Genomic DNA, 13809 nt, shown 5'->3' on the forward strand with positions numbered 1-13809 from the left:
GAGGGCGCCCGGGGGGGGGGGGGGGTTCGAAAAGGTGAAAAGTGACGAGAAAGATGGAGACATCGGCGTTGGACATTTCTGAGGAATGAGGAATGTTGGCTTTGTATATCAAAAGGTGCCAAAGTGTTCGGGGACCTGGTGAGCTTCGTCGCGCAGAATACTCCGTTGTTGCGCTGGCGCCGACATGAAAAGCCTGACAGTGCCTGAATCCGACACGCACGTAATAAGTGACACGAGGGATTCGTCATGAAATGGACATGGCGTGGCGGGAAGTGTTTATTATGCGGGTTACAGCTCACATCTTGAAGCCAGGCCAGTATCCGCACTCCGTACGCAGGAGAGCATCCCTGGTTGGTAGAGGCAGGTTTCCAGCACCAATTGGGCTCCCAACTCAATGCGGACGAGCATCAACAGTGTCCTAGATTCCCCGCGTTGGAGAAGCCGGTCCAGTTCGTTGAGCGGCTGGTGGCGGGGGAAGCAGCACGTCGCTCCCAATCTATCCGTACTTCGTCCTGGTTTGAGCTGAGCGAACAGCTACCAGTAAATCCGAGAAACATGGGGGGCGAACAGTCTCCTCGGTGTCACCGCACAGGCTGGTGCCCGAGATGCGATCGTCTGCGCCCGCAAGGGGGATTGGCTGGACCCTTGCCAAACCTCATCCCCCCCTGTCTCTCCTCTTCCTTGTCTTCAAAAGGCAACAGGGATGGATCATCGGCTCAAACCTGGTCTCGGGCCCGGTAGCTACCGGCGCCGTGCACGCGGCGTAACATGCACCAATGAGGGAGGGTCTCTGTCTGCCCTTTGTGCAAGGACTGGCCGTGATTATGCAGAATGGTTATTCCAGCATAATAACGGGGATTGCTCACAGCCTTGGCCAAGTGCAAGCCGCAGCAAGGCCACAGTGGCGATCCTACCACGGTGTGCACTCCATGAACTTCAAAGCCTGTTTCTTCTTGCTGTCAGCGGTTTCTGTCCTTTTTTTCTTCTTCTTCTTCTTCTTCTTCTTCTTCTTCATAAAAATGCCCATGTGACCCTGGTAGCCAGTAACGAAACCTCAGATGTACAAGACAATCAAAGTACTCCGCGTGCTAGTATTTTTTTAGCACTCTTCTGATCACGCGGTTAGTTGGTTAGTTCTCCAGTTCACGTACTTCTGTGTATGCCCTTGTACCAAGCCAGTTGAGTCAAGTCTGTAACTATTGTCAATAGTAGCATGTCACCATGTGCCCCGTATCAGCATTTTGGCCGGTAACCTACGCGAACGCGACCAACTTGTTAGCGCCTGCATGACAGCATCGATTTAAGTTGTGGGCGGCAGCGGTCCGGCTAACTTCCAACAAGGCACGCGGGGGCAGAGAGGGTATGGTCTTGAGCTAAATTCAAGGCTTTCAAAAGTGCCTGACCAGTCATGGCCGCCTAACATGTCGTGGCAGCAGAGGTGGGGAAGGAGTTATTGATTGCGCCTCACCAGATTTTGATAGTCGACGCCCGTGACGCCATTCACTTTGCCACACATGCTGCACTGCTATGTGTACCAACCAGTACAAGAAATCCTGCAGTGCGCTCGTTGTGGCTTCATGTCTTCATCGATCGGCCCACTGTAAGCAATGCATGTCCTGTTTGGCCTCCTCCTGAGTTCGTGTGGCCATCTTCGGCAGCACCTACCCTACACCCAACCCAACGAAGTTGGCCGAGGGAACACAGAAGACAGAAAGCCTGAGATTATGTGCCAGATGAGTGGGTTCGCCATGTTTCCATGCCGGGTATAAGTGCCCTGATAGTCAGTCATCGTGGTTGTTGTTGCTGCCTTGCCTGTCAACCTTGGACACTCATTGCCAGTGCAACATTGCGCGGTCATCTTTTGCCTTTCACTACTCATCCATCTTCCCTTTGGCCCGTGCCTCTCGGAGCTTTGTAGCATGCAGTACAGCCAGAACATTAGAGAACCTTTTCACCACTCACCCATCTTTCCTTTGGCCTATACCTCTCGGAGCTTCGCAGCATGCAGTACAGTTAGAACTCAGAGAACCGTTACCACGTCACCGGGTGCACGCGCACACAACACGCAGGTTCCCACGACTCTTGATTGGGTACGCGTAATTAATATAAAATCGACACCACCCTGCCTGCTCGTGCAGCCAGCACTGGCAAGGACGGAGGCTAGGTTCCGGGCACTGTGAGTGGTTTGCGCCTTGGAAACCATCTACTGGGCTTTGCGGCCTTCATGTGCTAGAATTGCCTGCCCACACCTTTTTCTGCTAGTTTTAGCACGTGGTTAATACCTACATAGGTACTCTGTGCTCCTCTTCCTCAGGGGGTTCGGGAGGGTACGTACCAAGGAACTGGGTTGTCTGCGCATCTCGTACCTGCGACTTAGCCAAGCCCCTGCCCGGCCGGTGCTGGTCCCCCTGTCAGATGAACCCTGCCGGTAGTTTGGCGAGGCTGCACAAAAATTCTGTTCAAAGGACCAGGTTGCTGGGATTGCGTTCGGGCTTTTTTGCCCAGCGCCATTCCGCTGCAGGGGCAGGAAAGCGCCGGCTGAAGTCTTGGGCTGTTTTGACCGTGCGCGCGCCCTGGAGCATGGATGGAGACCTTTCTCAACCTGACAGTTTGGCACGGTCATGGGTCATTAGACCACTAACTTAGGAGACGCTTCTTCAAGCTCCGCTCCACTGAAAGCCGCAGTGGTGGCGGGTCTTGAGGCGCAACCAAGAAGGATGGCGCCGCCGGGCACTATTTTTATGCAAGCAATCTCGGTCTCTTTGTACTATGCCCAACTGGTTAGTGACTCGAACCCATAACTAATAAAAAGTTTTCCCGAGTGCTGTTTCGCTGCCAGTTGAGCAATGATGGCCTGCCTTGGCCCGTGTGGCGATGCAACCACAGAGTTGCAGTGCAGATTGCCGTTTCCCTCGTCCTTGCTCTTCTGAGCAGTGAACTGTGCAAGATGTTTAATCGTTGCTGCGTGTTGGATGGGCGACAGTCAACCACAGGCGAACCGCAGAGGATGATGGGACTCTGTGCTGCAATGAATCTGCCTCAATCCGGTGTCAATTCCTGCCACTAGTAACGATGCATCTGTTCGTTTTTCCACATTTCTTTGCTAAATGAAACGCCTCGATTCCCTTCATTCTCTATTCGTTCGATTAAGGTTCCAGGGCTCAAGTCTTTGATGCACTTTCAATAATGCGCGTCTTGGCCCCCGAAAATGATGCTGATAGACCTCCATAAAATGACAGAGATGGGCAAATGAAAGCACCTGGCCATCTTCCTGTGACGGCAAAACCTCCCCGGCTTGTGTGTCGACAGGGGGCTCCCGGTCGTAGTGCTGGCTCTTGGCCGACTGGAAGCGGCCCGCATCCCAGCGAGGCGCTTCCCCCCTGTTCCGCATCGTCACATCTCAGAAAAGATGCATGCTGATATTAAAAACCCTAGCGTCGTCCTAAAAAAGTGACCAGTCAACGGACAGCCTGGCCATTTTGGTGGCAAGGGCTTGTACAGGTGGCAAGGGTAGCATCGAAGATCAACGCAGTGGCGGCGGGTTTCCGCACACAGAGCTCCTGAGGACGTGTCCATTCAGTGCCAACGGTTGGAAGAAAGGTGCGGATAGATTTTCGGTTCTATCAGGTGGCAGTCCCGTTACCTATGCGGTGATATGTATTTGTAGATGGTGATGCCTTGAGAAATCAAGGGCTTGCAATGCCGTGCCTCGAGCCGACTCGAGGAAAAGCACCGTTAGAATAGTTTCTAGAAGGGCATACATAGTGCGTGCTTGTTGCCCGGTTTCGCATCTTGACGGACTACATTAGCGACGAATAGTTTTTGGGGCGCCAGCCGCACAACAAGATATAATAAGACGCAACATCAGTAGCTTGGCTCGTCAGTGTGCACAGAGTATAGGGCTGAGTGGATGGAAGTGATTAATGCTGATTATGTTGGCCGTGCTGGTCTGGTACCAATGTCACTGAAAAGGTGCCATGAGCCATAAGCGTGGGGCGATGTAATTGATGGAGAGATGTTGTAATTGACCCGTGGTGGGCGAATAGGATAACCAGTTTGCGCCTGGTCGACCGATGAAGTCAAGGCGGTGACGGAGTCTAGAAGCAGGCGAGGCATGAATAGAAGGTGATTCTGAAGCATCATGGCACGTTTTGTAGCCATCCTGAGTTTCATGTTGAATAGCGTCGACAAGGACGAGAGCTTCGTCGTTTCTATACCGTTCGTGAATTGATCTTTGTTGGGGTAGCCTGCAGGGTCGTTTCGGTTATTCTAGTGCAATGTAGGCCGCCACGGTACCATTATCGGTGCCTGCAGCTCAATCCATCAGTCCGGAGGATTTATTCGCAACGCGAAGCACGTACAGTATCGGCTTGTCAAGGCTAGTTGGATCCTTGGTCGGACGTTGTACTTGATGGCCAGCATTCTTACGTCGTACGCTGCGCAGCGTACCGTGCACCACCAAACACTGACTGGTGCTACTAGCAACCGGCTTGGGACGGGACAGAAACCCCATCAGTCTCTCAGATGTATCCTATCATCTTGGGAACTACTAGAGGAGTAGTTAGTGTTGCAGCGGTGTTTGCTGTCCACCGCCGTCGTTCAGGTGGTAGGATGGACCAGGTGAAGATAGGTAGAAGGCCCGCCTCCCAAGCTCACCGCAGAGATATGGACGGGCTGGCCCGTGTGTCAGATGCTACTGGGTCCGGAAAGTTGCTCCTTGTGGTCAGCCGGACGGAGGGCAGGACGGGCAGTACAGTACGAGGACGTAGGGGAGAACTGGCAGAAGGCCCGCTAACTGGGTGAACCCATGGTGTGGACAATGTGTGCGTTGGGTAGAGGCTGGTGTAGTTTTTGCCCTCTACGGGTTATGAGGATGTTTGCTGTCGTTTTCTGACTTGTCAAATGCAGCAAGATTTGTGCATGTCGGTGTGCATTGGCGCGTTTGCATTGGTGTACTCCGTACTCCGTGCGTGCGTACTGGCTGCATCCCACGCACTGGCTTGCATAAAAGTGCAGTGCTAGGGGATCTGCCACATGGCGGAACTGGAGCCGCCTCCTGGGTAATGGGGACATGTTGGTCATAGGCCCAAACTCTCCAGCCACGAGTCAACAGAAACGAGCGAGGCTAAATTTGGCATGGCGCAGCCCAGCCCCGCGAGCAGGACTAATGAAACAACACCAGCGCCCGCGGTTCTTTCGTTCCTTGAACTTCCAGCTCTTCCGCTCCTATTACGGAGTATACTGATACAAACAGACTGCTTCCTCTCTGTTGGCGGAATGCTCTACGAGTTAGCGTGCTCTTGTATCACATATTTGCTGGCAGGGTACGGATGAACTACCTACACAGGTAGGTCGGAGCCGGGTTGGATGGCGTCTCGCACGGCACTAGCGATGACTAGTAGGGCGCTAACTGGGCTCCGTTGGGATGGTTGGTCTTGACTCTTGAGTTTCTTTGTTTCCTTTCTCATGTTTTTAACTACGTGCCTAAACTAGTTACTGGTAGTAACTACTGGTCAGTCAGTTGTCAATCAAAACTTCTTGGCATGTGCACGGCTGGGATAGTTACTGGGCGTGGTAATATTTGACCTGACAGGTTGTGCGAATTAATCGCGGAAAAACGGGTTAATTAACGAGGTAATTAATACTTCTTTGTTAATTAACAAGGTACCTAGTAGTAGGCATGGTGTCAAGGCGTCTTACGGGCCCAGGGGACTGGTTCTGGGGGAAACTCAATCTCCTGGGTGGTGCACACCAGTGGTTTGGAGGGGATGTGCACTCTGGTGTGGTTGGTGCGCAGGGCGCCGAGCCTCTGTAATCTCTGGAATGTGAGCGACCCAGCAGCCAGGTCGACCCTGCAGGCCAAGCTGCAAGCCAGCTGCAGGTTGAAGCAAACATGCCCACACACAAATGAGAAAGTGGCATAAAATAATTGATCAGTGTATTTGTATGCAGGAAATGAGAGAATTTGTTTTATTCATCCCCCCTTGAGACCCTTGTTGGAGCCACCACATCTCATCGAGGTACCACTAGCTACCATGCCCCGACATTGAGACAACAGCTGAGTGCCAGTGGGCGGACACGGGAAAAGTAAGCTACGACCAAGGGGGCAGCGTCGCCGGGGGACGCAGATGAGGATATTCAGAGAGATGCAGGCTTACGGTGGTGACTTGCAAGAGACTAAGCTGCTAGATACTTGGGGGGTAGAGTTTGAACAGTTGGAGTTTGTACAGTTGGAGTTTGTACAGTTGGAGTTTGTACAGTTGGAGTTTGTACAGCGGCAGAGTGTGTAGTACAAATTGTAATATATTAACTCGGACGAGCAGCTGTGCGCCGTGTCGCTCCCGCGCGTTGGTGGCAGTCAAACATTTTCCTCCAGAGGTCACGAAGTACGGACACTGTAAATCTGTATCCGTACCTCTGGTGATCTTGCGAATGGTGCTCCCCACAGCACCCACCCTCTCGTCTTTAGCGTCTTCTTAAGGCGATACCCGTCCCAAGAATGATCCACTGGGGAGAAGGCGACAGGTGGTTGACGGTGGTGTGGTGGACCTCGACAAGGATTCTGTAGCTCAGCTGCAGCCCCACAGCTCCAGTCCGGACAAAAATAATGTCGAGAAAAATAAAATAAGAAAAGGAAAGAGGAGGAAGGAAAAAGGGAACCGAAAAATTAACCCGCTAGCGCTCTGGGCCCGGGCCCAGCACGCACTGTAGTTGGATGTACCTGCCTGTCCCAAGAAACGTCCCTCCTCCCCCCTGCCCACTTTCCAGACTCTCGGGCCCCCCCCTCTCCCGACGCTCTGGGGCCTTGCTTGGCCTTGCCTTGCCTCACGAGCCGCCAGCATTTGCACCAAAGTCACCACGTCCAGCCAGTCCATATTTTTCTCCCTCACCAACTAACTGTACACCTCACCTCTCGTGCCATCTTGTACCTTCTGACGACCTAGATACCTACACTCGAGGCTAAGGTAGCAGGTGACAAGAAATACCTGCACTCTGCTGGCCTCACCAGACCCCGAGGCCTGTACCACCACACAAACCCACGCACACACACCAACCAAACCGGCCAAACCACCTCAGGTACCACGGTACCACGACATCCCCCCAGTCTCACGCTGCCTCTCTTCTCTTGCCCACTCGCTGCTCAACTCTGATTCTTTCCGTACACACTCTCTCGCCCGCCTTCGCCCTCGCCCTCGCCCTCGCCCTCGCCGTTGCCACTCCTACATCTCGGCTACACTCCCCCGTTCTCCTCCCGCGTCTTGCAACGCCTCTCCTGTATCGCCTTCGCCATCCTCTTGGCCTTTGGGTCTCGTTCCCGTCTCTGCTTGACGTGGTGCCCTCCGTTGCTGGCCTTCTCTTCGTCTAACCCCTACCCTTCCTCTACTTTTTTTGCTTTTCCTTCCCTTTTCCCTCGACTCGACCTTTCTCCCCGTCGCTCTCGTCCCGTCTCGTCGCTACCGCTTTATTGCCCGGTGTGACTTGCTTTTGCAACCGGCCAGTATTACTGTCTCCGGCCTCAACTCGCCCCTACGCCATAGCATCCATCAGCCACGTCTTTCATCACATCTCGAGGTGAACATTCATCCCCCTACAACATCTTGCCAATATATGCATCGAAAGACGCCTCCCGCCGCGCCGCTCAACGCTTGAATCATCCCGTGTCGAATCGCCGCCTCACTATCGCCCTCTCTTTATCAGCCTTCCCCCTCCCCACGCTCTCGCTAGCTCATATCAAGCCCGTAACGGGCCTTGGCCGGTCCTGACCTCCTCTTTCGCCCTCCTCTTTCGCCGTCAGCATGGCGTCTTCCGTCCCAAAGTCGTCGACACTCGTGTCCAACACTGAGGACTGCCAGCGCATACATCGCATCACTAGAGAGAACCGCAGTCTATGGTATCAATTGAGAGTCCTCCAGCAGCCTGAGCGTGCTCGAGCATGTGGTGCTGGCATGAAGGCTAATAGCGACCGCCGTCCCGTGGATCCTCCGCCTGTTGTTGAACTGCGCATTATCGAAGGCCCTTCGGTTGAAACAGGCAAGGATATTACTTTCGACTACAACGCCAACTTCTTTCTCTATGCCAGTCTCGAGCAGGCCCGTCCCATGGCCCACGGTCGTGTCCAGACGCCAGCCACCCTCAACCCTCCCATTCTTACCGGTGTTCCAGCCTCCGGCATGGCCTATCTCGACAGACCGAACGAGGCCGGCTATTTCATCTTTCCGGATCTCTCTGTCCGCCATGAAGGCTACTTTCGCCTCTCATTTAGTCTTTTTGAGACAACCAAAGAGGAAAAGGACTTTGATCTTGAGCCGGCCTCTGACATGCCTCCAGGCGTCGACTGGCGTATGGAGATCAAGACAAAACCCTTTAACGTCTTCAGCGCCAAAAAGTTTCCTGGCCTGATGGAGAGCACCACTCTAAGTAAGATCGTTGCCGACCAAGGTTGCCGAGTCCGCATTCGTCGCGATGTTCGCATGAGAAAACGTGATGCCAAGCCTGCCGCTTCCAGTGACTCCAGAGAGGAAGCATATCGCAAGCCTGCTCCTGTTCCTAGCAAAAACAATAACAGCAACCCTCGCCACAGGTCCATCAGCAATGCAAGCGAACATCGCCCTCAGTATCCAATCGAGCCCGAGCGACGCCCCTCTGCCGCCGAATCTCATTCCTCTCACACAACCCACCCGACCGCCTATGAGCACTCGGCCCCCCCAGCACGCCATCTTTCCTTTGGCAGCGACGCGCCGTTGCAACCACGCGCACCGCCTTCTCTGCCTCCAACGAATCATCACCCGATTGCACCACGGCCACAGTCGAGCCACATATCACCGTTGGCAGGACCGGGACCGCAACATGCCCTCCCGTCACCGTCTTATCCGGAGTCGGACCGTGCTTACAGGAATTCTTCTACGCCTCGCCCATGTCCGTCACCAGCGCTATCCGGAAAACTGGATGCCTACGAACCGAGACCGAGTTTCAGTCACATCCCGCCTTCGCCGTCCTCCTTCTCTTCCATCGATTACCATTCCAGACGCGGCTCGTATGCCCCTACTCACCCACCTACGCCAACCCACCACCCACGGCGGCCTTTGCTTCCTCAACCGTCCCCTTCATGTGGACGCCTCGGCATTTCTTCGCTCGTGTCGCTGCCACCAATTGAAGCCCAGACGGAGCTGCCTCCTCGCCCGCCTAACATTCCCACCGGCGGGAAGCGCAAACACGAAATTGTCTTTCATCAGACTTCGGAATCCTTGCACAACGGCCAGCGTGAAGTCGACCTTCACTACCGTTCTAACTCGCGCGTTTACCTCGAGCCTGGGCAATGCATGTATTCGAGGGCTGATGGCAAAATCAGCTACGTTCAATTCAACTCTTACCAATAGAGTGTGAAACAGCCAGCCAACTAGCACTTTGACCAGCCCCCCTCATATTGCGGCCTAGGCTGTATAACTTGATGCTTATTTCGATGCCTTTTGCGCATACGAATAACGAGTATGCTATCTTCGACCAAGGGCTCATCTTGTCGAGCAACGACTCTCGTCTTTTCCTTTATCGGCGTCATGGTCTCGGATATGGTACCGGAAATCAGCCCTACTTTTTATCGTTTTCTTGGCGCAGGGTCCTTGCTTAGCAATTTGACGAAACCATCTTTTTTGTATCCATGGCTTTAAAAAGAAGCCTCCACCCCTTATCAACGATTTCTTTGCGCTTATCTCATACTCGGTCACGGCGTTCTTGGGTGGTCTCCTTTTCATTCACCCGACATCTGCGATTTTCTACAGGGACGGAAAGGGACTGGGCGACGCAGTTCAAGGTAATCTACCTCACTTCGGCGTCCCACATTCCAAATCAATCTTTCTTTCTTGTGATGGGAAGGATTTCAAGGGCGGACATTTTATTCTTGAGCAGGCAGCGAACTTGCTTTATAATCTTTTTGAACGGCACTCTTGGGAAGAAAAGGGTTTATGTCGAATGATAGGAATTGTTCTTATTTTGGTTCAAACAATGGCTTTTTTTGGACATGTATCGGAGGCTGGTTTACCTGTGTTTTTATATATCTTTACTCTTGACAAAGCAATCTCAATTGCTCGTCTTCGGACGCAATCATCACGGCAATATCATTACGTCTTATCATTAAGCCAAAGATCTTTGAAGTTGAGAATACGCAATTCCTAAATTTGTATCGCATCTCCCGCAGTCATGCTTTGGATTCCTGCTAAGAGTCACCATTACGCAAGTTTGACTCGTAGGTTGCCCGGATCTCGCCGTCGAGTGTCAAGATCCTGTCGACGTCGAGCGCGGCAAACTCGTCCTGATTCCTGAGGGCCAGGTCAAAGTGGCGCATCGCGAGCAGCAGCTGCGCTGCCCAGACATTTTCGTTGACCCGTCCGACGCCCGTCGCCAGCGGCGTCATGAGCACGGAGGCGATGCGGTCCTCGTCGGCGGCGGCGCGGTTGTGCGCGTCCACCGCGCAGAGCATGCTCCACACGCAGCGGTAGACAATTTCCTTGTCCCAGGTGACGTTTTCCGGGACGCGCATGGTCGGACAGAGCAGGAGGCATCGGACGCCCCAGACGTTGCGCGACGCCGACGAGGAGCCGGGGGCCGCCCAGGACGCGGGGAGACCCACGAGGGTGCAGGAGCCCGGGTTCGCGTAGCCGCGACGCTCGCGCCAGAGGACGGCCTGGGCGGCGCGGGTCAGGGCGTGGTAGTCGTCGGCGGGGGCGAGGGCGCGCGAGAGGGCGTCGTCGAAGGCGCCGTCGAGGCGGCCGTAGGCGTTGGCGGGCGAGACGACGGCGTCGAGACGCACGGAGGCGGGGAGCTGCGCGAGGGCGCAGTCGTGGATGGAGACGGAACGGACGAGGGACGGCGGTGGCGGGGAGTGCTCGGCGGCGCGCAGGTACGCGGCGCGGTCCTTGTCGTGCATGCAGAGGAGGTGGATGGTGAGTGCGGCGTCGGGTGACGGCATGATGAGGAGGGGAGGGGGAGGGATAAGATGCGCGGATGCGAGGGAGGAAGGAGACGTCGAAATTACGGGCGATTGGAAGGAACGGGATAATGCGTGCCTTGACTTTTTCGCTGGAGTTGGTGGTTGAGGCTGATGGATTCTGGCCTGCTGGGTTGGGATGGATGGATGGATGGATGATGTTATAAGTCGGAACTCGTGAGAACGACGGCCTTAGACGACGTTGCCAGCTGGTGGCAGCCGAAAGGTGAGGAGGATGGATCTACATGCGGGGAAGAAGACAGATAGCAGATGGTATCTCGCGCGTGCTTCCAGACGCTTGCAATGGTAGGACGAATGTGCGTAATCGATTATTAACCGCATAGCTGGCACCTATATAGCTAAATTATACCTCTGTAGGTTGTACGAGGTTGTGGTGGCGGAATGGTTGGTGTATGTACTTGAGCTACTCTTTGCACACGACTTTTGCTAAACAATCCAAATTGATAAAGAAAAGAAAAGGAAAAAAAAAAAAAATTCAAATGATAAAAGTTGAAGTAAATCCAAAATTATGTGGACGAAATTATTTGCTCGTTTCAGGTCAAATACAGCACTCCCGCACTCGTCTTGTCGTGCAGACAACCTCATCGTCCCCGCGTTGCCGTGGTGAGCGCCCATGCATCTAAGTCAACAAAGGATCCTTGTCCATCGGCGCATACCTCTGCCTCGTCGCCATGGCGTACAATCCCAAACGTCAAACAATGTCAAGCCACATTCAATTCAAACAATTCAGCATAGGAATTTAATCCCGACATCTCTTGCATTTTACTTCTTTCCTCCTTCTCCATTGCTGCCACTCTTTCCAGCGTGGCCTCGATCCTCTTCTTCCTGAGCGGCAACGCCGTTTGCTCGCCAATCTCTTCGCCTTTTGCGATCACCTCCATTTTGCAACCAAGCAAAGACGAAGGCATTTGCTCACAAGTGTTATCAACACACCATCACCATCACCATCACTCGACAAACACCATGGGCGGGCCACTTAAGAACCCGTCCCTCGCAGCCCTCCAAAGCCGTAGCCGCTTCTGTGAGGGCTCCATGAACGACCGCGCTTCCGCCGCACCGCCCGTCCGCTTCCTCGACCCCGACTCCCTCGCCGCCTTCGAGCAGCCCGTAGCCCTCCCATCCAGCGGCCTTGGCAACCTACTAGCCAGCCACGATACCGCTGGCTTTCCCACCAGTAGCAGCAACACCAGCAACAGCAGCGGCAGTAGCGGCTTCTCCCAGGCGTGGTCCCGCAAGACGGGCAGCAAGCTCTTTGGGCAGGTATGGGAGGGTGTGCGCGGCCGGCTACGTCTGCGCAAAGGAGACGACTCCTCTGGCGGCGGCGATGCTGCCAAAAGGACGACCAGGTCGACGCCGTCGGCGGCCATATCCGCGGCGACGACAACGACAGCCGTGACACAGACCAACGCCGAGACCATCACCATCTACACCGACCCGGCCGAGCGAAGCGATGGCCCACCTGCCTCGCGCACACGCAGCCGGCTCGCCGCACCGACACCGCTGCAGCTACCCACGGCGCCGATTGACATTCCCCGTGGACCGGCAACGGCGGGCATTGGCGGCCCCGGCAACCTGTCGTTTGCCGGCTTCCAGTCCGCGCGGCCGTCGAGGGACGAGGTCCTCGCCAGCTACAAGCAGCTCATGGCCGACGGCTTCTTCCACGCGCACGCCATCCCCTCGAACCGACAGGGCCTCGGCCGGCCGGGCACCGCCAACAGCGCGCGTCCCGCAACGTCGCACTACCACCCCGACCATCACCAGCAGAGACCACCGTCCTCACCACCGCCAGAGTGGCCGCTCACCACGCCGCGCCAGGAGACGATGGAGCCGGCGATGCTGCAGTCCCCCACCAGCGCCTCCTCGCGCGGCACCAAACGCGCGGCCGCTCACGACTCCGATGACGACGAGAGCATGCGCGACCAGGACATGGACATGGACGACGACGACGGCGACGTCCGCGTCTACAACAAGGAGAACCAGGCGCCGCCGCATCCAAACACCGTGCGAGGCGACGACGCCAGGCAGCCCAAGAAGCGTCTCCGCCGCCTCGCCTCGCGCGAGAGCCTCTTCGTGTCCAAGACCCGCGCCCCGCCCACCACCTCCCAACGCAGTCTCTCGTCCGCCACCACGCACGGCGGCGGCGGCGGCGGCGGCGACGGTGACATCTTCTTCCACCCGGGACCGCCACCGGCCATCAACAAGCTCCAGAAGCGCCGCCCCTCTGCGCAGCAGCAGCAGCAGCGTCCTCGCCACGTTAGCGACGGTGGCGGGAGCGCGCGCGTGCTCCGTGGCAAGGCCGCCGAGGAGCGCCGCCGCCTGCGTGTGGTGCCCGACGAGGGTCGTGGCATCCCGGGCGTGCCCGCCATCCCGGTGCGCTTCACGTACGGCGAGGACCGCGAGAATGACGGCCCGTGGCGTGGTCTTCGGGTCCGCTGAGATGACAGCGACGATTGGTTTTGAAGTTTGACAGGGAAAGGAGGGTCTAGGAGAGAAGGTATTTTTTTTTATGATGATGGCGAATATGAATGAATACGGCATCTACAGAATGGGAATACTTGGGTATGGGATTTTGGTAACGACTTTATGAACAACTAGGTATATATATATATATATATGATAGGCCCTTTTGCTACTGCAAGAGAGGACATGACAACAGGCACTTGATAAATATGACAAAGCCACGCATGCTAAATTTGGTTCAATTCGCTAACAAGTGACTATTCGCTGGCGGTTACCAACAATGTCAAGTAACAGCATCATCAGACGCTGGAATTAGTACATACATATATCTACCTAAATAATTCTGT

General features: G+C 55.1%; 3 protein-coding genes across 3 annotated transcripts; 2 read left to right on the forward strand and 1 right to left on the reverse strand.

Annotated features, from left to right (window-relative positions):
* Window positions 1–7796: 7796 nt before the first annotated feature.
* Window positions 7797–9154, forward strand: ISF_02447 (red and blue light sensing protein; the record flags this gene model as incomplete). The annotated part of the gene is made up of 2 exons (XM_018846053.1): window positions 7797–8614; window positions 8710–9154. 2 exons carry the CDS (start codon window positions 7797–7799, stop codon window positions 9152–9154), a joined length of 1263 nt encoding a protein of 420 aa, XP_018706760.1.
* A 1056-nt stretch (window positions 9155–10210) lies between these two features.
* On the reverse strand, window positions 10211–10963 carry ISF_02448 (hypothetical protein; the record flags this gene model as incomplete). Its single annotated transcript, XM_018846054.1, has 1 exon — window positions 10211–10963. One exon carries the CDS (start codon window positions 10961–10963, stop codon window positions 10211–10213), a length of 753 nt encoding a protein of 250 aa, XP_018706761.1.
* Window positions 10964–11965: 1002 nt separating this feature from the next.
* ISF_02449 (hypothetical protein) lies at window positions 11966–13438 on the forward strand (the record flags this gene model as incomplete). Its single annotated transcript, XM_018846055.1, has 1 exon — window positions 11966–13438. The coding sequence occupies one exon, from the start codon at window positions 11966–11968 to the stop codon at window positions 13436–13438; it is 1473 nt and encodes a 490-aa protein (XP_018706762.1).
* Window positions 13439–13809: the final 371 nt, after the last annotated feature.

The sequence above is a fragment of the Cordyceps fumosorosea genome (genome assembly GCF_001636725.1).
Source record: "Cordyceps fumosorosea ARSEF 2679 chromosome Unknown scaffold_4, whole genome shotgun sequence".
NCBI classification, from domain to species: Eukaryota; Fungi; Ascomycota; class Sordariomycetes; order Hypocreales; family Cordycipitaceae; genus Cordyceps; species Cordyceps fumosorosea.